General features: G+C 44.1%; 1 protein-coding gene across 1 annotated transcript in view; it reads right to left on the bottom strand.

The window, feature by feature from the left end:
• LOC147445566 (aminopeptidase P1-like) overlaps positions 1-25,818 on the bottom strand; it is a 133,748-nt gene that overhangs the window by 40,988 nt on the left and 66,942 nt on the right. The window contains exons 3-8 of the mRNA XM_086525037.1: positions 6,947-7,086; positions 6,584-6,868; positions 6,352-6,474; positions 5,946-6,269; positions 5,542-5,628; positions 5,381-5,448 (exon numbers count right to left, since the gene is read on the bottom strand). Coding sequence (XP_086381163.1) covers positions 5,381-5,448; positions 5,542-5,628; positions 5,946-6,269; positions 6,352-6,474; positions 6,584-6,868; positions 6,947-7,086 — 1,027 coding nt within the window. The remainder of the gene's footprint in view (positions 1-5,380; positions 5,449-5,541; positions 5,629-5,945; positions 6,270-6,351; positions 6,475-6,583; positions 6,869-6,946; positions 7,087-25,818) is intronic.

Raw genomic sequence — 25,818 nt, 5'->3', positions numbered from 1 at the left:
GTATTTACCTCATAGATTCTACTAAGGGCATCGGCTACAATATTGGTAGCACCCTTATGATAACGTATCTCAAAATTGAACTCTTGCATGAGTTTGGCCCACCTTGCCTTTCGACCATGAAGGTTGGGCTCATCAAAGAGATATTTCAAAGAATGTGGTGTGTCCATACCATGGAGTGGGCACTAAAGCGGTAATGGCGCAAAACCTTAAAGGCATGAATGACCACCAGCAATTCCTTCTCCTGTGTGAAATAATGTATGTGTCTGTACGTCCGTGAGCTTGGGACTCTCGAATGCTACAGGCTGCCCATCGTGGTATAGGACAATGCCGATTGCATAATCACTGGCATCCGTTTCCACAACAAAGGGTTTGTTCGGATCCACAATCCGCAACATTGGTGCAGTAGTAACGAGCCGCTTCAATGTTTGAAAACAAAAGAGTAAAGGGTTCGACAATACCAGCGTAGTCCTTGATGAATGATCCCGACCGAGGGGCCTAAACCCTAAGTGAAGAAGTAAAAGCAGCAGATTGTACGGACCCCGGAATTCGTGTTGACATGCTGACGTGGCAATTGTATAGAAATCCGGATTTTCCGCTTACTGCTGACGTGGCAGTTGTACGGATTTCCGTGATTTACGTTGGCAGCTTTTGGGCATTGCTTTTCGGTTTGAAGGCTTTTCACTGTAATTGCTTTTTAGGCCAAGGGCCTTTAAATATGAGGCCATGGGTTCATTCTCTGGCACACTTCTAGGAGAAGGTGCAGAGCGTGGAGTACCGGCTTGTACTGTGTTGATGCAATATAAGGAATTCCGCCACTCCGTGTCACGTGTCATCTCTCTTGTTCAGTTCACTTGTTATTGAAGTGCTAAAAGTCTGTTCAGTCTGTTCTTTTCCAATAGCACGTGGCGCCCGTCTTGTGACAGTGGTATCTGAGCATCAGGCATGTGCTTTTCTGAAAGCATACCGATCCTACAAAAGAGCAAACAGAGCTACTGGAATTTTACTTGAAGTATCTCGAGTCACAACCCCGAACTTATTAGCCACTCCCACCTTTTCCGGTCTTCACCGCTCATGTCTTACAGGGCATAAGCGAAAAGATCACTTGCAAGAGAAGGATCCAATATTTGTTTCGAGTCACTGTTTTTCTCAAAAGCAGTGCCATGATGCAGATGTGGAAGTCTATAGCTACCAAGCCGCACACTCCAAGGACTTGGCAAGCTTTCAAGAAATTTTTTGTCCGAAGTTATATGGTTTCTGGAAGGTTCCTTCGGAGTGCAAGTTCTGGCAGAGTGGGGTATCCTAAAATACTTGCCATGGAAACCCTAGCAGATTATATCTTGAAATTTCTCGACATCTCTCAGTAGATGTCTCTTCACGAGCTGATGGACCATACTGTGGTCGGCTATGACCTTAAGGAATCTAACCTTAATCTTTGGTGCAGGTTTCAGGATGGAAAGTCAATTGACTTTTCGAGCTCGGCTAATGTCGAGATTGCTGTTTAAGTTTGAATTTTGAATGAGAACTTGTTTGGTGATCCTGTTTGGAATTTGTTTGAAATGGATGCTATCTGTTTTAAACCTGTCTTGATGCCGATTTGAAATATTTGACTCTGGCTTTAATATTGGTTTCATTGATTGGTGATTTTACTCCCGGGTGAAGAAATGAGAAATGTTGTTTTGGTATTGTTTGAACCTCGGAACGACACAGACGGGATGTCTGGGGAGTGTTTCGTTTATGCTAGAAAACCTCCAAACGATGCAGACGGGATGTCTGGGGAGCGTTTGGTTGTATGCTTGAACCTCCAAGCAACGCAAACTCCGATCTGTGGAGCGTTTGGTTGTACAGTCCTCTGAGCTCATGGCCCAGACCTTTTTTGGTTATTTGCGGGGGGAGTGACGAGGTAGTCGTTGAGTAGCTTCATACCGCAGACTATTTGTCTTGGGGGAGTGCTCAGCGGTGCTGTTTGTTGTGTCTTGTAACATACATATGTAAGCATTTGTGTTGCATTGTGATGTGCCAACTACAAAATTTTCCTAATTGGATGAGATTACCTGGGTATGTAATTTTAGTGCATTAAGACACCCATGGAAGATCAATGCGGTCTGGGTGTGATGGCTAATTTTAATACGCTGGAATACAAAGAGTTCCAATCTCGATGAAAGGAGAAGCCAACTCCTTGATCAAAAGAGCCGAAAAGAGAAGCCAACTCCTTAACAAAAAGAGCAAACTGATTGTCCCTCAGAAATTTTAAGCTAACTTGAGTTGTTTTGCAGATATGTTGTAATCGTCCACGATTACTTTCTTTCAAGAAGGGGGGATGTCACAAACTGCTGACGTGTCAAGCCACTGAAGACCTAAGCCAACTTGCAGATCCCAGTTGAGGGGCCTAAACGCTAAGTGAAGAAGCAAAAACAGCAGATTGTACAGACGCCCGCAATTCGTGGTGACATGCTTACGTGGCAGCTGTACGGAATTCCAGATTTTCGGCTAACTGATGACGTGGCAAACTGTACGGATTTTCGTGTTTTGCGCTAACTACTGGCGTGGCAATTGTACGGATTTTCGTGATTTACGCTGACAGCTTTTGAACCAGATGCTTTTGAGTTTGAAGGCTTTTCACTGTAATTGCTTTTCAGGCCAAGGGCCTTTAAATATGAGGCCATGGGCTCATTCTCTTGCACACTTCTGGGAGAAGGTGTAGAGCATGGGGTACCAGCTTGTACTATGTTGATGCAATATAAAGAAATAACGAAAGGGGCGCCAAGGTTTGGGGCCAATACTCTCCGTGTCATGTGCCATCTCTCTCTTTCAGCTCAGTTGTTATTGAAGTGCTAAAAGTCTGTTCAGTCTGTTCTTTTCCGTTGGCACGTGGTGCCCATCTTGTGACACTCGTAAAACCCAAAAAGGATTTTTCTTACCTAATTGTACGAAGAATGGGCTCTTGTTGAGGTCAATGCGAATGTCATCGACCAAGATGACGTGACCCAAATACAGTAACTCCATGCCGGAAATTTCGCACTTAGTTTGCTTCGCATACAACTTTTTCCGCTTAAAATACGCAAGACGAGACGAAGGTGTTGCAAATGTTCCTCGAGTGTTTTGTTGTGAATTAAGATATTGTTGAGGAACACGACAACCCACTTTCCCAAATACGGACGAAGAGATCATTCATCATTTGTTGGAAAGTGGCGGGAGCAGTTAACTCAAAGGGTAAAACCAAACTAGTAATGTCCCATATCGTGTACGAAATGTGGTTTTTGGGACATCACGTGGATGTATCCATACCTGATGGTACCTAGAACGTAGATCGATCTTGGTGAAATAACGCGCACCTAAGAGTCGATCCATAAGGTCATCCATACGAGGTAACGGATAGCGTCGGATACGTCAAGCTAGGCTATCACGGCCTCATGAGCTCTAGTGGGTTTTTGTTGCCATGTCGTGCAGACGAGTTGAAAGAATCTTTGATACCAATGTTAGTCCCTAGCCGGATCCATCCTGCACACATGACATGAAACAAGCCAAACTCACACCTAGACACACGTAGTGAGCGGACATCAGGCCCACCTCCCAGGCATCCCGAGCCTGGGAGCCTGTAGCCAAGCGGGCAAGCCTCTACCACAAGGGCTGGTCTTCCATACCACCAAGCCCACACCAGTATGGGTGTGCCGGCATAGCTGCCAAGGGTCAAGAGTCCAAGTGTGAAGATGTCTCACAAATGAGACCCAAGTCCTATTTATAGGACTTTACAACCTAAGGTCCAAGTTCACATTGGCCAGACATATTGCAAGCACCCATCCTGATGTCTGGGGACATAACAAGAAGAAATCAGAACCCTTCAACTTGAGAAGATCTTGGCTCACAAGGAAAGTGAAGGGAAAGCTGGTCCGGAAACACTCGGTCAAGTTCAAGGATTACCCTGCTTTTGATGTCAAGTGGCTAGACGAGGACTAGGCACATGCTCCTTAGTTGTTAAAACTTTACCTCGAGGCTTTTGTCTTGGCATTTAAGGCAGATTTAAGGCCGATGCAATGCTTGCTGCATTAAGGAGAGCCACTCCACTCTCTTGGCAACTCATTGAACACGATTGTGAATAGAGTCAACCAATTATGTCTTTCATAGTCTTTGGGAGTGTTCAACTAACGGTACTATGCCTGGTGACTTCTATAAATGTACATACAAAATGATTGGTGCAACAAAGATGTCTACTCTTCAAAATTGCCATGTTTGATTTGAGCGTATGTGAGGTAGAATGTATGCAGCATTTCATCTATGTTCACCTGTGATGATGATTATATTGCATTGGAGACATCAGTTTAGAGGTCAGCATGGCCTTGGATGTGATGAATAGGAATATTTAGCGTGCGAATATGAAGTCAAGTGCGCTTAGTGCGGACCAAGATGTGAATGAGATTGATGTTTGTTATCCTAAGTCTAGTGTGGATTAGGATATGTGGTAGAGCATGTTTTGTGAGTAAACTGTCTTGCGTGGATGGTCATTGGCATGTTTGCATGGAGTCACCGTTTATTGATCTTTGGTGCTCTGTTGGTTTGCAGATGTAATTGAGGGCGATTACTCTTCTTTTACCGAAAGGGGTATGTCACAAGATGATGACATGGGCCCACCATATCAGACCCCACTGGAGCAGAAGCCAGAAAGTTTGGTGGCTGTCCATATAGACCATGAAACACACCAAGAATTGCTGCGCAATTTCCAGGCCTCTGTAAGCTGATGACATGGCATCAATACGGCAGTTATGACGCAAGATTAATGGCCATTTCAATTTCCAGGCCTCAGTAATCTGATGACTCATATGACGATGATATAATTCTCTGGTAGGTATTTTAGGCCCTTTGCAGACAAAATTAAGGGCAACTAGGTAGAAGGAACCAAGCTAAGGGTATTGCGTTCTGCATGATGAAGGTTCTTGTGCTGTAATTGTCACCAGCTACGCATGATGTTATCCCCAATTTTTGGCGTTTTAATTCAAGATGCTAGGCTGTGTTGTATGTTGACATGCTATACCCTCTTTACCCTATTGTATACATGATAAATAACACATTTCTGTCACATCAGGAATTTATGCAAAATATTTTTCCTTTCTCATATTGCTATAGGTTTTATTATGGATTATGCTACCAACAACAAGGTCACGTTCAAAAGGCAAGTTCAGACGCAAAACTTGTGGGGACCGATGACCTTGTACATGCGAGTTGGATCGTTTAAGTGTAGCATGAATTTAATCAATCCAGAATAATGAAGATCAGCAATCGGCAAATATGCAAACAAAGCTACAGTTACATGTTCAAAGTAGTCTAACTCTTACAACCTAGGTCACCATTTATTGCATACTACAAATGTACCCAAAAAGGAACTCACAAGCGTTTTCTTTTGTTTGAGCATTTGCTTTCAGAGAAGTAGCCTCCTGCTCCATAGACTTCCTGCATCTGAGGTTCAAAACAATACAAGGCATCAATACGCCCACACGTACACACCCACAACTTGAGGGCAAAGAACAAACTTTCCATTCTTCAATGTACCTTTTCGTCCAGCCAAGCTAGATACGAGACCACAGCAGCACCATCTCTTATATGTGATTTACGAAATCCATCAAGCTCTATTGGATGCTGTAGCGAGCACACTTCTTATTCAGAGCAATTTTCAGAACTTGAAGTTATTCTTAAAACAAGGTCGACAAAAATCTTTCAATCAATGCTAGAAGACACACTGATTGACATGGCCTTCTCACACTGGTTTTGCATACTAAACTAGTAAGTTCTTTTGAAAAAGCCACAGCGTGTAAGATGCTTCATGCTACGGTGCGAAAAGAGTTTAATAGGGTAAAACACAGGACCTCTTCTTACAACAGTTAAATTTTAAAAACTGCACAAAAAAAAAGATCAGATTGAGCTTAAAACTGAAATAACCCAAATGATAAAATTACCTTCAATGCTTTTGCCAAGACCAAAGGTGATTGTTGTAGCAAAACTTGCTCGGCAGGAAGTGCCTTATAAATAGCAAAGGAGCAATTTCCAGGATTTATCCAGACAAGACCACCTTTACCTTTCAGTTTCTCTTCTATAGCAGTATCATCTGCAACTCCAGTACTTCTTTCCAATTCCCCATTGCCATCGGGACAAGAAATTTCACCGCCACTTTCCTCTCTTAACCTTGAACAAGACTCCCCAGCAGTGAGCAAGCGTATACCATCTAGAACATCAGAGTATTCTCTTGATTGCACACCTATTGAGGTCAAGTATTCTTTCACCTATAAATAAGCAATGGTCAGCCTCAGAGCTACTGGATAACTTTTTGAATCAAAATAATAATCTCTCATGGTAACAACTAACTTCTGGTGTAAGTTTGCGACCGTCAACATAGAGAAAAGCCTCATGAGTTGTAACTACTGCATATGAATGTACAACTGGGTTGTATGGGACATCACGACCTCGCAAATTGTAAAGCCATGCTACCTGGAAGCACAGTGTAAATGAACCTTCATCTCAGTTTTCTTGACACAGACAAAGCTGTTATTTCAGTAGACTGATAAATTTGACCCAAGCTGCAAGTGCAAAATTGCACCTCATCAAGTGCTGTAATGACCAAAGCACTGGCTTTGTTTTCTGAAAGCTTAGCACGTAGCTCTGCTAGTTTGTTTTCAGATGGTTTGCCGGCAAATTGAATAGGATGAACTGCTACTGGATAGACAGAAGATTGAGGCCGGTCTTTCCAAACTTCGTCAATCAAGTCCTTCTCGAGTTGGACAAGGCGCTGGTTTTTCTTGCTGAATGCCTGCTGCCATTGTTGGGCGCTTTCAACTGACACACACCAAGGATTGACTCCTACAGCCGCATCGTTTTCCAAATTCTGTACGTGCATGCAACTTATGTAATTACACCCCTTATATTCATTATACATGGTTTTAAGCGTGCTCTAACACCTTACATCAGCAATCCAAGCTTCAACTACAGGATCTTCTCCAATTCGCATAAGCTTCCAACGGCTGCTTAGCTGTTGAGTTGCTTGCAAGAAGTACCTGCCATCTGTCCATAGCAGTGCCTCTTTGTGAGTAATAAGAGCAAGTCCTGCATTAACATGTACACAGAAAACAGATCAGTATGAGTGTTTTCTGTTTTAACATACTCCTCAAATTTCTTATAAAATAAAAACCAACCTCCACTATTGTCTTATAATGAATTGCTATACAAAACCCAAAATAAGATGAGGCAGCCCCTATGCATCTCCCCCATAGCTAAAATTGCATCATCAATTATCGCTTGAACAAAATAACAACAGCAAGTAATGATGAATCTTCATTTGCTTAAAATGCAATAAACAAGAACAGCTGCACTGATCACACAAATTCAAGCATGCGACAAGCTTTGTAGTTCTTGTATAGTCTTCATAATGCTTGAAGAAGGCCATAGCATACACTGCAAAGATTTACTCCGCATATCGTTCATGACAATGGGTAGTGCAAGCATTTCATCTATACTCGATCAAAATGACCGCTCCAAATTAGAAAATTTACCGTAGCCGATAGACAACCTCTCTCTGTATTTGCAAAACTCGTTCCAGATCCTTCAAAACTCACACTAGATGCCATAATACCGGATCTGAAACTGAAAAAACAGCACGCTAATCTTCTCTAAAAACTCAAACACACTGCAAAAACGCTCCAAGGTCAGATCTCGACATTGGAATTCTGATACCATGTGGGGAAGTGGAAGATGGATAGATATGGCTGAAAACAGCGGTAACAGGTGCACAATCTCTTGTATCTGATGGTGGATAGTAGCAACCTCTGAATGTGTAACCTCTCAGAGCAATTCCGTCACGGAGAACTCCTAGATCTACAGAATATGCAGAGTTGGAGTGTTGCCTAGGGCAAGAGATGACATACAGGAGAGAGGACCTACAAAAACGCAAAGGCAGAAGAAAGAGGGAGGATGATCTGGCAGAAACGCTAGAGAGAAAAACTCTGCAAGGAAGAGAGAGAAGTGCTAAAGAGAGACCCAAAACGCTGGCAAGCTATACTTATAACACAACTGGTAACTCTGGAGTGGGCACACCCTCTCCCTATATAGGGAGCTTGCCAAATTTCCCTACCTCCCCCAAAAAAAACCTTGCATCCCAAAATAGAGGGATAATTGGAAAAAACTGGAAAACCCTAGAAAATTGCCCGTAGGTGGAAAATAATTGGAAACTAGTGCGAGCCACTGTTTCCAATTTTCCTACAATACTAATGCCTAACGTTTATGTTTTCTAACGCTTGCTAGCATTTATGTTTTACAATACTGTTATTGCCAATGTTTTGTGTTCTATGCAATCTTCACCTCCTTCCCATTGCTGGTATTAGGAGCTTAGCTCTAGCCTCTTGCCGGCTTCTCATGCCTCAGCAGTGGCAAATTCCCTGTTCCCAATTGCTTCCTCTCTTCTGTGGCCTCATCACCGTTACCTGGACTCTTTGAGCTTGCATATTTCAGCCGAGTACTCTCTTTCCTTTGCTGCATCACTTTTAGTTCGAATTGCTCTTAGTTCTCACATACAGTAGCTTTGAGGTGAGCTTGCCATATGTGGCAAGGTGATCAGTTTAGAGAACATACCTACTAAACTTTTGGCCAAGCCTTCCTTGCAGTATGAATTTCTTTACCATTCCCCTGTATCCTCTGCTTGTGCTACCATTTGGGAGAATCTTCTAGCTGCTTTGCAGCATATTTCTCAGCATCTTTAGGATCGAGATTCCTTGGACACTTTTGCGGGTGGCACCGCTTTAGCAACCACTAGTGGAGGTGGAGCTACTCCGCAAGGTCAGCCCAAAACCGCTACGCAGCAGAATCAACCCGATGTTACATGACCTATTGTGAAAATATGGACATACATGAGCTAGATGTTATATGAGACTGTGATAGTCGCAGAGATGATGGTTCACTCCTCCAACTCCTAATGCCTCAGCCTAGATATTGAATACCAACATTGCCTTTTAGCCTCTTAATTTGCCCTTCTATGCCAGTTCCTTTGGACTTGACGTGTTGCTGGTTCTTTTGACCTCGGCAACTCTGCTTCAGGGGGCTTCCATTCCTCCGCCTGCTTCACCATTAGCCGATGGACTATAATACACTCATCTTTGGCACTTCCATTTCATCCTCTTTCACAACTTGTTCCTTTTTTTCCAGCTTCCACAACTTGTTCCTTTTTTTCCAGCTTCCATGTTTGATAACCTCCACCATGGTCATCTTCACTTGGCACTAGACAATGTTTTGGCTTTTCCAATGCCCCCAAATTGTCATAGGGAATTGTCTGCAACATGGGCATTGTAATAGGGATCATCGGTGCCCCTTGGCCATTGACATTTTGCGTCACTGGTGCCATATGTGCCTGCTGGTCGGAAAAATAAGCCATGCCAAAATAGCCCTGTGACACCCCAAACTGGCCCTGGTTGCACCAAAACCCTTGCTGCATGCCAATGTTACCATACATGGGGTTTGGCATCATGCCTTGCATACCACCAAACATTGTTCTTGGCATATATTGCTGGTTTCCAGGCGTATAGCCAGCCATGCTTTGAAACACTGACCCACCCCCAAAATACCCAAGATGTACCGTGGGTGGTGGAAAAACCCATTGGATAGCCTAGAAACTAGTTCCCCGCACATTTAATGCAACATTTGGGCTTTGAAAGGTGGTTGGCTGAACTGGCAAAGCCTGCGGATTAGGCGTCCTAACCACCTGTTTGTGGACAGAAGGAGACTCCTCAACATGAGAGTGCTTCTTGCCCTGCTGCGACGCATAAGGGACCTGGGCTTGAGCCTCAACAGGCTCTAGCATGAGACAGTTGCCTTGTCTGCTGTGACACTGGTGGCGCTTGTATATATTCCATAAACTAGGATTCTGCACCAACCGAGAAAACACATTCACAACGGCAACCAATTGTGTCCTAAACACATCCTCGTCTAGTTGCCAAGTCATATACCATTGACCTTGTGGAGCATTCAAATCAACAAAAGGTACAGACAGGGGCGACTGTCAACTCTCGCCAGCCTCAATTACTGGAGGAATAGCCTGTCTGTCCGGTGCAGAGGAACCCTCTTCCATGGCGTCGTTTGTCCAGTAATTCCAAGTTCCTATGCTCTGTGTCTTCACCGCAAACCAACCAAGGCTCACTCTTTAAGAAAAAAGTGATTCTGTCCCAGAAACGGAACCATGAAACCGGCCTGTAGGGCGATATACTTTAGCTTTCACCCGATCATTACTTTAACTTTACGACACAAAGGAACTTCACGAATAAACCTATGACTGGGAATTACACTTCAAAAAACCACGGCTTGGCAGCTAGAGTGCTTCCAAGCAGACAATGACACCATGTTGGCTCCCCTTTCGGTATTTCTTTTTTCTTATTACACTTGAGAAAAACCTATTCTACTAGCTGTCCCACTTTATCGAGCTGAAATTCCCCTACTCTAACCTGACTTCGGTAGCATAACCACAGTAGAAGTCTCCACGTACAAAATCCCAAGTAAACAGTGACTTTCCACGCACTTTAGAGCACTTTACAAAACATGGTGAGAAATTACAGCACGCTGAAATCTCTGTTTTTGGTCTCCAATTTGCACCAGAACACCTATTTAATGATTCCCTAGCTTCCTTGAAGCTCCTAGGACTCGTAGGCATCAAAACTGGTCAAAACCCTACACCTGCAAAAAATTACAGCAAGCTGAAATTCCCTATTTTGCGTTCCGATTTGCGTGCCAATCACTTTTATGGGTAGCCCTCAAGCTCTCACACCTAGAGGGTCACTTGCCCTTTGAATTGGACGAGTTTTCTCGCAGGATATCCCTCTAAATTGTCTTGTACAAGCACCCAAGGCTTTCCCGAGGCTCCCCTGACATTACATTGCAGTTTAGGTGCGAGACCCTAAACCTGCCAAAAAACACAGCAGGCTGTAATTCCCTGTTTCGCATCATTTTGAGCGGAGGAAAGACATCTACGTGTGTCTCAGAAGCTTCCGCACGCAATGGGACAATTCCCCTCTAAATTGGACGAGTTTTCACGCGAGAAAATTTTCGGTTTTCGCATTCCTTCGCCATGGAATTGTGCGTACCTGAAGGGGATTAGCAATTAGCTAATCCGGCTCCTGTACAGAAGGCTCTTGCCTTGGGCTGAGAAAACCCTCTCACTTATAAATCCAATAATTCATTTAGAATTATTTTTATGTCAGATAAAGCCAATTTAACAACATCCCTCTCACTTATAAACAATTGTCCTCAACTGTAAAGGTCCAACTGAAATGCCGGGGAGAAGCCGGAAAAATTTCAAATCTTGCTCAATGGTGAGTTGAGCTAGTCCTTTCTCAGTACAGAACTTAAAAAGTAAATTAAACAAAAACTTCATAATTCAATACTTACCTTACCAGTTGATGTCCTTCCTCTAATACTTCGAGGATATCCTTCACCATTCATCAAACTTACGAGCCATGTAAGAACTCGTCATTCGCGTCTTTCCGAGAATCTGTTAACTCAATTCCACCTTCTCAATCCCGAGAAGAATAATCCTCCTAAAAATCAATTTAGGTCTATGTCCTTGCCCATAACCTTGCGATATTAGTTCTGAGGATATTAAACCTCTTGTGTCCTCCCACATAGGGAATGTCCAAATCATAGAGCATTAACCTCGATGTCTTTCTTTCACAAACAAATTTTGCGATCACCTTAAAGAAGGTTCTGTATTCCAGGCTATCGCTCAACGTAAGCGGACGGTTCCAATCCGAAGATTCCTTGTCCACGGCGGCACTTCCTTCCAATCTTTTCCTCCTGCAAGTTATTACCACCAGCAGTGTTTTCCAGACGCCCATTAGAATCTCTTCCTTAAAGAATCATAAAAAAATGATTCACCTTGCGAGCATCAATGACGCCTTGCAAAATCTCAAGTAGATAGGATTCTAGCCATAGCATTTTCTGAACGTACGTTCAAACCCGGTTCATAATAGAGCGAACCCTCTTTGATTCTCAGGGATGTTCTCCCATAAGTAATTCTTACAATTTTGAAACGGTTGGCGAACTATAGTCTTACGAACATAAGAGTTCGAATTTATTCCAGCAGCGTGTAAATGCTACTTGACCTGCTCATGGAGAAACATATATCGCAACCAAAAGTTGCTACTATAATGGTAAAAGCACATAGCATACTCAATGATCAACGACCATCAAAAAACCTCTTCTCCGTAGAGAAACTCAAATTTCTTCTACCGAGCACATCTCAAATAGAGATTCTCGTGTCGGAATATCCTTGCGCGCAAAAAGGCGCTCAAGAGAGTATAACAAACTCTCATCCAGTTCCTCGGCATAGGTTTGCATCTTCGTGTGTTATCCATGTACTCAAAAGTGTACATAATTCTTAAGCTGTGTTAGAGTTTCGGTGAACTTGGGAAATTACCTTCCCTTCGTAAGATCCTTAGAGCGAAGACGCTCAACTTGACGATCCTTTGGCTCGATCTTAGAGCAAAACTCGTTCATCAAATAATCTAGGATTTCAATCCTTGGATTCCTCGAGCACACGCCGTAGTCGTCGCTTGTTCCTCCCCTCGTAAAGAGAGTGTACATTCACTTGTGCAAAAAGCACTACCATATCTTCCCTTACCGGGTAGGGGGTGTTGGTTCACAAGGTACTCAAGCTTAGTGAAAGCTTTTCTTTGCTGGAAAGCTCAGAATGGTTCCTTCATAATTTTCCTACCTGCAGTAGCAGGTAATCTATTCGAGAATTACTAAATACCAGATCAATAGTTGACCGTCCGGCTAGTTGAGCAAACCAATTCATCTTAGAAAACAATGTTTCAAATTGATCCTACTCTCATAAACACTCGAGAGTGAGTAGTCTTGGTCAGACATAACAATACCTCGTGCAAAAGAGCAAACAAGCACCATGCACTTTATGATTTCCTCAAAGATGTAACTTTAATCAAAGACCTACCCTCTCACTTAAAGTTTGAGGGTCTTCTATTCAAGAACTCAGGAGTTAGATTGAATTCCCTTACTCCAAACTTTCTCCGGATAGCAATGTATCCTTCGAGGAGAGGTAACAAAAATTCGTTGTTTCTGTGTTCAATGGTTCTCGTCCCACTGCGGGGATTGTATTCTATGTACACTAAGGTGTACACTTTCAGCTTTTATTGCTGACTCCATCATCTGCTGCAAAGTATCTTGCAGATGTGTTTACAAAATTCGAGCAAAAGTCCTTTGTTGAATTTGTTCATCTTTCCTTCCTCAGAGAGGATCAAGAATGGAGCTACCTTGGCAAGAGTGAACCACTACTTGCTTTGACTCGCTCATGTTCCTATTGGGCAAACCAATCCCAATCTTCTTGAATACCTTCCTCAAAGTGTAGAGGAAAAAAATATTTGCCGGAGAATTCAGCCTTGAATTGTTATTGTAAGTTCCTTGCAGAGCTTTGGTATACCACCAAGTACTTGCAATCCCCCTTGAGGTGTTTGGTCACATGCCTCACCTTCGACGCTTCTCAGAAATTTCCGTTTGCAAAGGCAACTTCAAACTGTCAAATGAAAGCAGTAGCTTTTAAGACATCTTCCCTTCCGTCAAAAGTATCAAACTTCACTGGAGTGTTCCTAGGTCTAGAGACCTTCTTCATACCCTTCCCGAGATGACGGGATTTCTTGGCTATGGTTCTGGATTGATGTTCATGGATATCTTCTGGGTTCTGAACGATCTTGAGAATTCCGCTCCTTGGATTCTCTAGGTTCTTGAGCATCATGCTCTTGTCGCCTTCTCAAAGAATCCCAAGTCTTGTGTCAACTTCTTGCAGAGAGAAAAAAATTTCCAACTCTGCGAGCTTTTCCTGCAGGAATTAGGTTTCCGCCTGCTTACTTCTCTCTTGGCTTGTCATGACTTCTTCCCGTATCTTCCCAGAGTCGTCCTCCTTTACAGAGAAAGAGAGGAGACCATGCTCTGATACCACTGTCACAAACGGGAGCGCACAACAATATAAAATATACTCGGATAAATAGAATTTATCACTTGATACTGAAGCCAAAGGATATAGGAAATAAATATAGAGAGAGAGAGTGTGAGAAGATCGACACAGTACTAGGGACCAGAAGATGGGCTGGTCCCCCCCCTTAAAGAGAATCCTTTATTAGGGAGAATCTTTTTACAAGAACAAGAACCGGAGAAAACCCCTCCGTTCTAAATCTCTGACTCGATGGTCATTCCTTCTCGTAAGGGAAATCCGAGAGACGAGCTCTCAATCCTTTTTCCGTATGTACTCGGAGTCGAAACTCCACAGACAATTTCCAAATTCCGTTCCCGGAATTCCCAAGCGTAGGCCGAATCCTTCTCGCTTCTCCTTCGCGATGAAGTACCTGCAAACACACACACAAACACGCGACAACAATTCGTATGGCGAATCCACAATAGATACCTGTCGCTCTTGCGCGGGAAGAGTGACTTCCATGCTTTGTAGTCTCACGATCTCTTGTGTTATCTGGCGGCAGAGTCTTCTCTTGCTGACGTTAGTAACTCCCTTTCAGTGAGGGCATATGGTGTTTTTATAGCTTCTTCGCCACGGTACGAATAGCTGCTCGCGTAGAGATCGCGGCAATTTTTTTTTTTTTTCAATTTTTTGTTCATTTTTTTTTCACTGTTCTGCCAGAAAAAGAGAAAGAGAAAACGCTGGCTGATCTGTTGCCTTATTTGTCAGATGGCTGCCCACTTATTAAATGGGCGGCCGACGTATTTTAAAAATAGTATGAATCTCCCAAAAACTCAATAAAACCTTATAAGTTAAAAACAATGCTTTCACAGCACTTCCCAGGCGTCCCTGGATGCAACCACATGCACAAATGCAATGCAGACAGATTCCTCGCGGGAAAGCGTTTGCTCTTCCCGGAAAACTCGTTTAAATTTTCCGATTTTTAAGAAAAGCTTCTCAGAACCCATCTTTATTCTTGTGCTTGCGTCTGTACACGTATTCCTCTTTCCAGTTCAGATTTCCTCTCGACTATGGATATCCCCTTTCCGATGCACCCGTCACCCACCTTGTGACGCATCAGGAATACCCATCACCTAGTCCTTTCCTACCGAACTTACGGTACAATCCCCTTCACGATGCTCTACGTCACCCATCCTATGACGCATCAGAGATGTCCGTTCTCGGATAGTCGGATACTTCTTTCCGATGCTCCCTGTCACCCATCCGATGTGACGCATCAGAAGTACCCGTTCCTGGTGGCCTTACAGATATTCCCGTTCTCAGTGATTTAGCTTTCACCCATTATTAGTCGTCTATTTTACCTGCGCTATAGGGACACAAGAGAGGGGAATGGGATACAGATGCTAGAATGCACCTGTATGAGAAGACCGACACCAGATTGGCCCCTAACTTAGGCGCCCCTTTCGGTATTTCTTTATTCTTTAAAAGAGGGAATAAATGCTGTGGATCCCTACAAGCTGCCCCGCACAAATTTGGCTGAATTTCAACTGTGCCGGCCTGATTTCGGCAGCAAAACTGTACTAGGACCCTTCACAATCAGTATTCCCACGCATTGACTGACTTTCCCGACGCATACGGGCACTTTGCAAAACCTGGCGAGAATCTGCAGCACGCTGAATTCTCTGTTTTCAGCCCCGAAAATGCGCCAGATCACCTGTACAGCGGTCCCCTTGCGTCCCCGAACCTCCTGGGGGTATTAGGGTCCGTTTAGGGCCAAAACCCTAAACCTGCAAAAATACACAGCAGGCTGTAATTTACTGTTTCGGGCTCCGTTTCGCGTGCCGGTCGCATCCGTAGCAAGTCCTCGAGCTCCCGCACCTGTAGGGCTACTTGCCCTTTGAATCAGACGAGATTTCTGGCGTGAAACCTCTCCGAATTCACCTGTACCTGCGGGGGGATTAGCCGCTAGCTAATCCAGTACCTGTGCAAGAGGCTCTTGCCTCGGCAATCGCGCATGAACCCACACAACTGTACATTGGTCAAAGGGGAGAGAGAGGGCAGTGCGTAGCGTGCAGGGCATCACTCCTGGCACCGCACTGTGCATAAGAGGGAAAGCAAGCACTCCATAGCTCTTAACCTCTGACAAATCTGAAAATGAGGCTCTCCCCCTCCTAAATTCAGCGCCACTTCTTGTTGCATGAGGCAAGTGCACCAGAAGGTGCCACTTGGCACATTTATAAGCATTTTCCCGTTTCGGGGTTGCCGTCTAAAAATATCCCAACCGGTTGCCCAGTTGACTTCACGGCAGAGTAAGAAAATGTTCCCCTTGTCATTCCGGAGGTAATGACGTCAACACATTTTCAGGTCCCAAAATAGCAGTTCCCTAAATTTTAGGAGATGCTGCCATTGTATCTTTCTAGGTCATCCGACCCTCTTTGTACACTGCGGCCACATCCAAAACTGAAATGTAGCCTCTGTAGCAAAGGATTCCACTTTGGCTAGTCAATGACCCCACTTGGCTAACCATAGTCCTTGTCCAACCTTAGTGCTCTCTTGCCCTCAGGCCTGGACTCCCTCTGGACAGTTCCACACTAGCTATGCAATGCAGGGCAGTTAGATTTCCCGAGGGGTGTTTCCAAAAAGTGAAAGTAAATAGATAATAAGAAAGAAATCAACAAAAAGGATAGATAGTAGTCACACGTTGGTGACATACCCCCCTCTTGAAATCTCAAACGTCCTCGTTTGCATCTATGTTGTACATGCTTACTGTCAACACTGATGTATTCAACACCTGTCGACACATATACGACACATACATGCTCATTGTCAACCCTGGTGTATTCAACACCTCGTCGACTCATGTATTGCCTGCGTGTGAACTCTGTCCCAATGACATAGTGGTAGCTGCGCACTCTGCCATTGCTTTGAGTCACTAACTTTCCAATGACAAAATGGTAGCTGCACATTTTGCCACTGTCTTGTAGTACACGTTGGATCCCGTAACACTTTCGAGCATACCCAAACCGACAGTTTAAGAATGCAGTTACATATGTACTCTTCAATAGAAGCAATCACTGTATCCTTGACAAACTGACAAGAAATACTCACTTCTATAGCAATAACGAAACTTTGGGACATTCCATAAGAGCAATTGCCAAACTGACAATTTGTACAGCTCTAACATTCATGTAACAGGTATTTGATTTGAGCTCACTTTAAATACCATGTACATCATTTGTTTCAGAAGCCATTGTCACACTGACAATCCATGTAGCTTTGAAACTCAAGGGGTCAAGGTAGGTTGCAAATCGAAGGCTTCAAGGTAAAGTGATAACACAGTTGGTGACTCTGCAAGTTCACCTTCTTCCATCCACTTAGCATCCATTGGTGGATAGGTTCTGAACTTTACCAAGTAACGCCTAGCAACCTTGCCTTTCACTTTCCTTTCTTTGTGTGCCAAAATTTGTTCAGGGACCAAGATCTCGTCAAGTTCCTCGACTTCCGACTGATCTTCAGCTGGCATATCTTCTGGCACATCACCCACATAGGGTCTGAGAAGACTCACATGAAACGCATTGTGAATCTTCTAACTGTCAGGCAATTTCAGCCTATATGCAACATCACTGATTATGTCGCACACTTGAAAAGGCCCATAGTAACGCATGCTGAGCTTTGGAAACAGTCTTTCCTTGCCCTTCATCTTCTTTAACCTTGCCTTTTCAAAGCGTAAAAGCACCCAATCACCAAGTGAATATACCACTTCACGACGGTGACGATCAGCTGCTTTCTTTTGCTTTGCCTGAGTCCTTTCTAAGGCCACTTTGACCTTCTTGTACATTTCATCCATGTCCTGAACATACTTATCTGCTTCAAATATCTTGTCCTTTGTATGCAGTATGGGAGGAACTTTCTTGCCACCTTCAACTATCTCAAAGGGTGCCTTGCCAGTTGATGAATGCACTGTATTATTGTATGCATACTCCACCAATGGCAAATACTGCTCCCACTTTCCTTTATGCTCTGACACATAGCACTTCAGCAGATCTAGGACAGTAGAATTTGCCTATTCTGACTGCCCATCTGTTTGAGGATGAAATGACGAAGAGAATTTGAGCGTTGTGCCCATATTCTCAAACAAGCCTCTCCAGAACAAACTTGTCATGCGTGGATCACGGTCGCTAACAATCGACTGTGGCATGCCATGATACTTGAAAATATTGCTCATAAACAAGCGTGCCATCTGATCAAGCTTTATCTTCTTCCTGATAGGAATAAAATGAGCCTACTTGCTGAATCTGCAAATGATGGTCCAAATACCATCATTTCCTGTCTGCGTTCTTAGAAGATCAAAGATAAAATCCATAGCAATACTTTCCCATGGTTTATCTGGAATAGGCAGTGGTTGCAATAACCCTAGTGCCTTTTGCCTGTCAAACTTGACCTTCTGGCATATTAGGTATTCTCGCGCAAAGGCATCCACATCTCTTCTCAATGTAGGCCAGTAGAAGAATGTCTCAACCGCTTTAACTGTAGCATCGATACCACGATGCCCTGCATACGGTGGGACATGACTCTCTTCCATAACTTTGCGTCGCAATGGCTTTGTGACACACAATCTGCCATGCATCATCATAAAGCCATCTTTGAGAAGATAGTGTTCATGACGTTGTCCATCCATTAGCTGCTCGAAGACCCTTGCAAAATCTTCATCATTTGCATACTGTTCCCTCATATCATCAAGCTCATGATGATAAGGAATTGACACAGCTGAAATTTGTGGCTTCCTTGACAAGGCATCAACCACAACATTCTTCTTGCCTTCCACATGCACAATCTGAAAATGGAACATAGACAAGATATTTGCCCATCGCATATGCTTCTCAGATAACTTTGTTTGTGTCAAGAAGTATCACAAGGTCTGATGATCCGTTTGGACAACGAAATCTGCACCTAGCAGGTAGTGTTTCCAACTTAAGAGCGCATGAATCACAGCCAGTAACTCTTTCTCATAGACCTGCATGGTCATCTCTGGCCCTTGCAAAATTCTGCTCTCATAGGCTACTACCCTGCCATCTTGCATTAGCACTGCACCAATGCTACTACCGCAGGCATCACACTGGACCACAAATGACTTCCTAAGATTTGGCAAGACAATGACTGGATTTGAAGTCATCTTTTCCTTTAAGAGATTAAAAGCTGAAATCTCTTTTTGTGTCCATCTAAAAGTGACTGCCTTCTTTTGAAGAGCATGTAAAGGTGAAGCAATCTCAGCGAAATTTCGGATAAACCTTCTGTAATAGGAGCATAGTCCCAAGAAGCTTCAGACATCATGCACCGTCTTCAAATTTGGCCATGACTTGATCGCTTCAACTTTTGCACGATCCATTCTGACACCATCCTTCGAGACAATGTGTCCCAGAAAGTGAATCTCTTCCAGAAAAAACTCACTTTTCTTTGCATTGATGAGCAACCTATGACTGCGTAGCTCTTTGAACACAATGGCCAAGTGATGCCTATGCTCCTCTTCATTCTTTGAATAGACTATCATGTCATCAAAGAACGTACCAACAAACTGCTAGTGTGGACGGAAAATTCTGTCCATCATCCTATTGAACGTAGCAGGAGCATTTGTGAGACCAAAGGGCATCACTAAAAATTCGTAAAGGCCAAACGTCGTTCTAAAAGCAGTCTTGTGCACATCCTCTGATCTAATGCGGATCTGATGGTACCCACTCTTTAGATCTATCCTACTAAACATAGCTGCTCCTTCTAATTTGTCCATAATATCATCAATTCTAGGTATAGGGAACCTATTCTTGATGGTATTCTTGTTCAGTGCACGGTAGTCGATGCACATACACCATGAGCCATCCTTTTTCTACACCAACAACACTGGAGAACAGAATGGAGATGAACTAGGCTGAATCAGCCCCTTTTCTAACAACTCCTGTACTTGGCCCATTATCTCTTTTTGCTGAGCCGCACTAACCCTATACGGAGGCTTATTTGGTGGGCTGCTGCCTGGCACCAAATCTATCGCATGGTCCTCGGGTCTCTCTGGCGGTAATTGAGACGGTAATGAATCGGAAAAACAGTCACTATACTGTTGTAAAAACATTGACCTTTCTTTATCTAGCACAGATAAATTTGATTCATCACAATCTGACACTTCACGTGCAAAAACCAAGTACGCAGAAAGATGCTTTTTCATTACAGAAGTAATAGCAGAAGCTGATACAATAGGAATAGACTCCCCTTTAAGCTTTACATCCAGAATGTGAGTCTTTCCCTTGCTCTATACAGTGATCTTTTTGTTGTAGGCATCCAGGATTCCCTGTACACGAAAAAACCAAGGAATACCTAACAACACATCACATCCGTCCAGTGGCATGATGTAAAATTCTTCAGCATCTACATAGGACTGGATATGTAGGCGCAACTTTCCGATGATGGGTGTCACAGCCTCTGTATGGCCAGGACATGCCAAACCTGCCTCTGCTGTATACCCCATCTCTTCAGGTCTGATTCCCAACTTTGAAGCCAATTCTGGGGAAATGAAGTTGGCTTTGGCACCTGGATCAAAGAAGATAAGCACTGTTTGATCCCTGACCTTTCCCCATGCTCTGCAAAGCTCACTTGCATCTGAATTTGGCTTGTCGCCCACCATATCTGGCACTAGACCAGCCATGGGCTTCTTTCCTTTCTTGTCTTCCTTGTCATCAGAATCAGCTGGCCTTTTCTTTGTAGGACAATAGTAAGCAATGTGGCCAGGCTGCTCACATATAAAGCATTTGTTCTCTGTCCTCAGCACCTTTTCTTGCTCTTCTGACTTGCGAGGAAAACTTCTTTTCCATTTCTTTGCTGGTCCTTTTTCTGATTCAGCCGTAGCTCTGTCTTTCCCTGCGTTGGCGGACTCCTGAGTCCCTTTAGGAGCCTCATTGGGAACGTGCTTCTTGCTGAATTTTTCTTGCCTGATCCTGCCTTGACGCCAGTGTTAAATTCACAATCTTCTCCCTTGAGCAAACCATTGCCAGTGTTTGCTACCTCGATGAGCTGCGTCAAAGTAGTGACTTTTGTCTTCGTGCAGTATTTTCTCAATCCTTTGGGTAGGCCACAACAGTATTTTTCAATCTGTTCTGTCAATGGCACAAACCTATAGGAAGTTACTGGAAGTAGAGCTTTCCAAAACTTCCGATTGTAATCATCCAGATTTCTGCAAGTGGCAGCATTTAGCTGGTGCCATTCTGTCATGACATCTGCTTCGAAATCATCAGATACCCATGCTGCTGCAAAAATCTGCTTGAAGTAAATCCATGTGGACGGAGCTTGCCCTTGAAGCAATAAAGTTGTCCACCATTGTCCCGCATTCCCTGTCAAGAAAGTGGCTGCCTTGCAGACCTTTGAAGCCTCTGTAAAGTTTCCCCCTGCATAGGCCTTGTCAAACTGCTGGAGGAATGAAAGAGCCTTCTTCCTGTCATCAAACCCTGTAAAGGTCGTGAATGACACACCTTTGCCACCTTCTTTGTACGGAGTTGGCCTCTCCAGCGGCGTTAAATTGTCATATGGAAGTGACTGAAACATGGGAACACTATTAGGGTTCATCCGTGTTCCTTGGCCGCTATTAACTTGACCTAGAAATGCCATATTTGGCTGCTGATTTGTAATTCCAGCCATACCAAAATTTGCTTGTGGCATCCCAAATTGGCCCTGAGTGCTCTGAAACCCTGGTTGCATACCCATGACACTGTACATGGGGTTAGGCATCATCGTTTGAGCAACCCCAAACACTGTTCCTGGCGTATGAAACTGATTTCCAGGTGCATGACCAGCCATGCTCTGGAATACGGATCCACCTCCAAAATAGCCAGGGTGTATTGAAGGTGGTGGGAAGACCTGTCGCATAGCCTGTAGGTTGCTTCCCTGCCCATTAGAACCAGCTATAGGCTGCTGAAAGGTGGCGGGCTGAACTGGTACAGCTTGAAAGGCTGGCATCTCAGCCACCTGTTCTTGCACCTTAGGCATAGGTTGTGGAGACTGCATGTTCTCCGTCAAGTGTACAGGTGTTTCCATTGACTGTGCGGTATGAATCGCCTGTGCTCGAGCCTTGACAGGCTTTTGAATATGATCCAGTGACCCAACTTGCTGAGACGGAACAGGAGGTTGCAGAAAGGCTAAAAACCTCGGGTTCTGCATTACTTGTGTGAACATAGCCACAGCAGTAGCCAACTGGGTCCTGAATATATCGTCATCTGTCTGTGGTGGTCTTGAGGACTCACCCACTTCATGTGTCTGTTGACCCTGTGAAGAGGAAACCTCTTCAGTCACATCATCTGGTCTGTCAACCATAATTGCAATTCCCTGTGTCTGGTCTATGATCCCCTGTGTCTTCAAGCCCAAAACTGACCAAGGCTCACTTCTATGGGAAAAAGTGATTTAATCCCGTCGATGGAACCATGTAACCGGCCTGTTCTTTCCAAAAAGGGCGGTAGACTTTACTTCAAACCTTGATTTAGCTTTCACCCATTATTAGTCGTCTATTTTACCTGCGCTATAGGGACACAAGAGAGGGGAATGGGATACAGATGCTAGAATGCACCTGTATGAGAAGACCGACACCAGATTGGCCCCTAACTTAGGCGCCCCTTTCGGTATTTCTTTATTCTTTAAAAGAGGGAATAAATGCTGTGGATCCCTACAAGCTGCCCCGCACAAATTTGGCTGAATTTCAACTGTTCCGGCCTGATTTCGGCAGCAAAACTGTACTAGGACCCTTCACAATCAGTATTCCCACGCATTGACTGACTTTCCCGACGCATACGGGCACTTTGCAAAACCTGGCGAGAATCTGCAGCACGCTGAATTCTCTGTTTTCAGCCCCGAAAATGCGCCAGATCACCTGGACAGCGGTCCCCTTGCGTCCCCGAACCTCCTGGGGGTATTAGGGTCTGTTTAGGGCCAAAACCCTAAACCTGCAAAAATACACAGCAGGCTGTAATTTACTGTTTCGGGCTCCGTTTCGCGTGCCGGTCGCATCCGTAGCAAGTCCTCGAGCTCCCGCACCTGTAGGGCTACTTGCCCTTTGAATCGGACGAGATTTCTGGCGTGAAACCTCTCCGAATTCACCTGTACCTGCGGGGGGATTAGCCGCTAGCTAATCCAGTACCTGTGCAAGAGGCTCTTGCCTCGGCAATCGCGCATGAACCCACACAACTGTACATTGGTCAAATGAAGAGCCCACTAGAGGGGCATCACATACTGCCAAAGGGGAGAGAGAGGGCAGTGCGTAGCGTGCAGGGCATCACTCCTGGCACCGCACTATGCATAAGAGGGAAAGCAAGCACTCCATAGCTCTTAACCTCTGACAAATCTGAAAATGAGGCTCTCCCCCTCCTAAATTCAGCGCCACTTCTTGTTGCATGAGGCAAGTGCACCAGAAGGTGCCACTTGGCACATTTATAAGCATTTTCCCGTTTCGGGGTTGCCGTCTAAAAATATCCCAACCGGTTGCCCAGTTGACTTCACGGCAGAGTAAGAAAATGTTCCCCATTGTCATTCCGGAGGTAATGACGTCAACACATTTTCAGGTCCCAAAATAGCAGTTCCCTAAATTTTAGGAGATGCTGCCATTGTATCTTTCTAGGTCATCCGACCCTCTTTGTACACTGCGGCCACATCCAGAACTGAAATGTAGCCTCTGTAGCAAAGGATTCCACTTTAGCTAGTCAATGACCCCACTTGGCTAACCATAGTCCTTGTCCAACCTTAGTGCTCTCTTGCCCTCAGGCCTGGACTCCCTCTGGACAGTTCCACACTAGCTATGCAATGCAAGGCAGTTAGATTTCCCGAGGGGTGTTTCCAAAAAGTGAAAGTAAATAGATAATAAGAAAGAAATCAACAAAAAGGATAGATAGTAGTCACACGCTGGTGAAAGGCCTTGTAAGGAATCCTAATTTTGAGGGATTAAGGCTAATGTTGTGTGGGGTTTAGGGGGCAAGGGCATTGAAGAAGGTAGTTTTGAGTAGGCTTTTTTAGCCTTTTTTTTAGACAAATATAGGATGTGGACCTAAAGGGTTACTTTCTCTCTCTAGCTTTTTTTAAAGTGAAGGAAGCATAGGGGTGTGTCCACATCAACAAAAACGTGGGTCACAAAGAGACAAAATTTGACTTTTTTTTAAAAAAATCATTCTTACTTGTTTCTAACTTAAAACTCCCTCCCAACATATATACATATCCAAAAATCATTTTTTGACCCATTTTTTAGCCCACAAACTTAGAAAGTCTATTTTTTCAAAACTCTTTTTCCCCAAAAAGTAATAAACATTTTGTTCTCTCCTCCCTCCTCCCTCCTCTCTCTCTCTCCCTCTCCTCTCCCTCCTTGCCCCTACCTTCCTCCTCCTCTCCAATCTCTCCCTCCCCCCCCTCCCTCCTTCTCTCCTCCCATCTTTCTCAACCTCTCTACCCTTCCCCCTCTATCTTTTCATCATTTGCTTCCTCACGCAACAGCTTCCATGGTGCTCACGGACATCACAAATGGTTTGCTTCCACCACCACGTACTCCACACACCAAAAGCATACATATTCGCTTACCCACGGCATTTGCACCGAAGACCACTAGTGAAGGTGATCAAAAGTCATCACAGGAACGTCGCACCGCTTGTGAGACCAATGTTGACATTTGGGTGGATGGCCATTTGTACCCTTACGATCCTATAAGCCGCTTCCATCCACCATTTAATAGCCTTTCCACATTTCTTCAATTTCTTGGGAGGGGAGAAGCAGGTTTGTTAGGCTATTGCAAGCGGTTGTGTATGGGTGCAGGTGCTTCTTTGCATATGTGGATGCACGAATGTCAAGCTCTTCACCTCAAGACGACCGCATTACAAGAGAGTGTTGCCTCTTCGGAGAGGGTAGTTAAAACTCTTGATCAACAAATGCAAGAAAAGGAGTCCCACATCCAGAAGCTTACCAACACCATCACATATTTGAAAGAAACACCCCTTGGTACAAGGGAACGCAAACGCACGTATTCATCCATTGAAACTCTTGCACATTCGGGAGAAGCACGCAAACGACGAGTTACAGCCACAAGGTGATTTCGTCTTTACTTGCATGATGCATTCTTACTTCACACTATTTTCTAACATTTATGTTTATTTGTTGCTAGAAACTTCATCCAGGAGGCATGCGGTGGAACAAGCCAAGATGATCGAGTCAACCTTCTCACTAGTTGTCTCAATACCCAGGACGTGATTTCTATCTTACAATCACCTGGAGGTAAGCACATTAAGGATGCAGTCACCAAGGACCTTATGCGTAAATTAAGAAATGCGGTTAGTGATGATGACGTTCAACAAGCTTGTGATGAGGCTGGAATCAGCACCAAAGCCTATCAGGCTATTTTCCAACTCCTAAAGGATGCCCTCAAAGAACATGGCATTGTGGAAAACCTATTTCTCGTTCCTCACAAGGTCAAGCTCGCAAAGAAGGCCACAAACGAAGATGTGTTCTCCCGCATTGGGACATACCTACACATTGAGGACACAATGCCAACTTCTCTTTATGCTTCGTGCGCAACAAAGACAAGGGGAAAAGGTAAGAAACAATCCATAAGACCTTCGGAGAAGGGCTTTCCTTACACAATGTGGAACAATATTTTCATGGATCTTAGAAGGCTTCAAGAAGCCATGCTTAGATTTTACGCGTTACCTGAAGAAGGTGACACACTTTACTTTTTTCTTTGGTATTATTCTTATTATAACTCTGAAGTTTAAGGTCTTAGCACTATTTATTTTGTAGTGCTTGGCACAAAAGTCACTTTTGTGCTGAAACTCGATGAGTGTCAAATAGTGAAAAGCCGAAGGTTAGAGAGGCTAAGT

This window comes from Adiantum capillus-veneris, chromosome 12 (assembly GCF_014529385.1).
Source record: "Adiantum capillus-veneris isolate H3 chromosome 12, ASM1452938v2, whole genome shotgun sequence".
Classification (NCBI taxonomy): domain Eukaryota; kingdom Viridiplantae; phylum Streptophyta; class Polypodiopsida; order Polypodiales; family Pteridaceae; genus Adiantum; species Adiantum capillus-veneris.
Note: the sequence above shows the minus strand (reverse complement) of the source record. Positions and strands in the feature narration are given on the sequence as shown.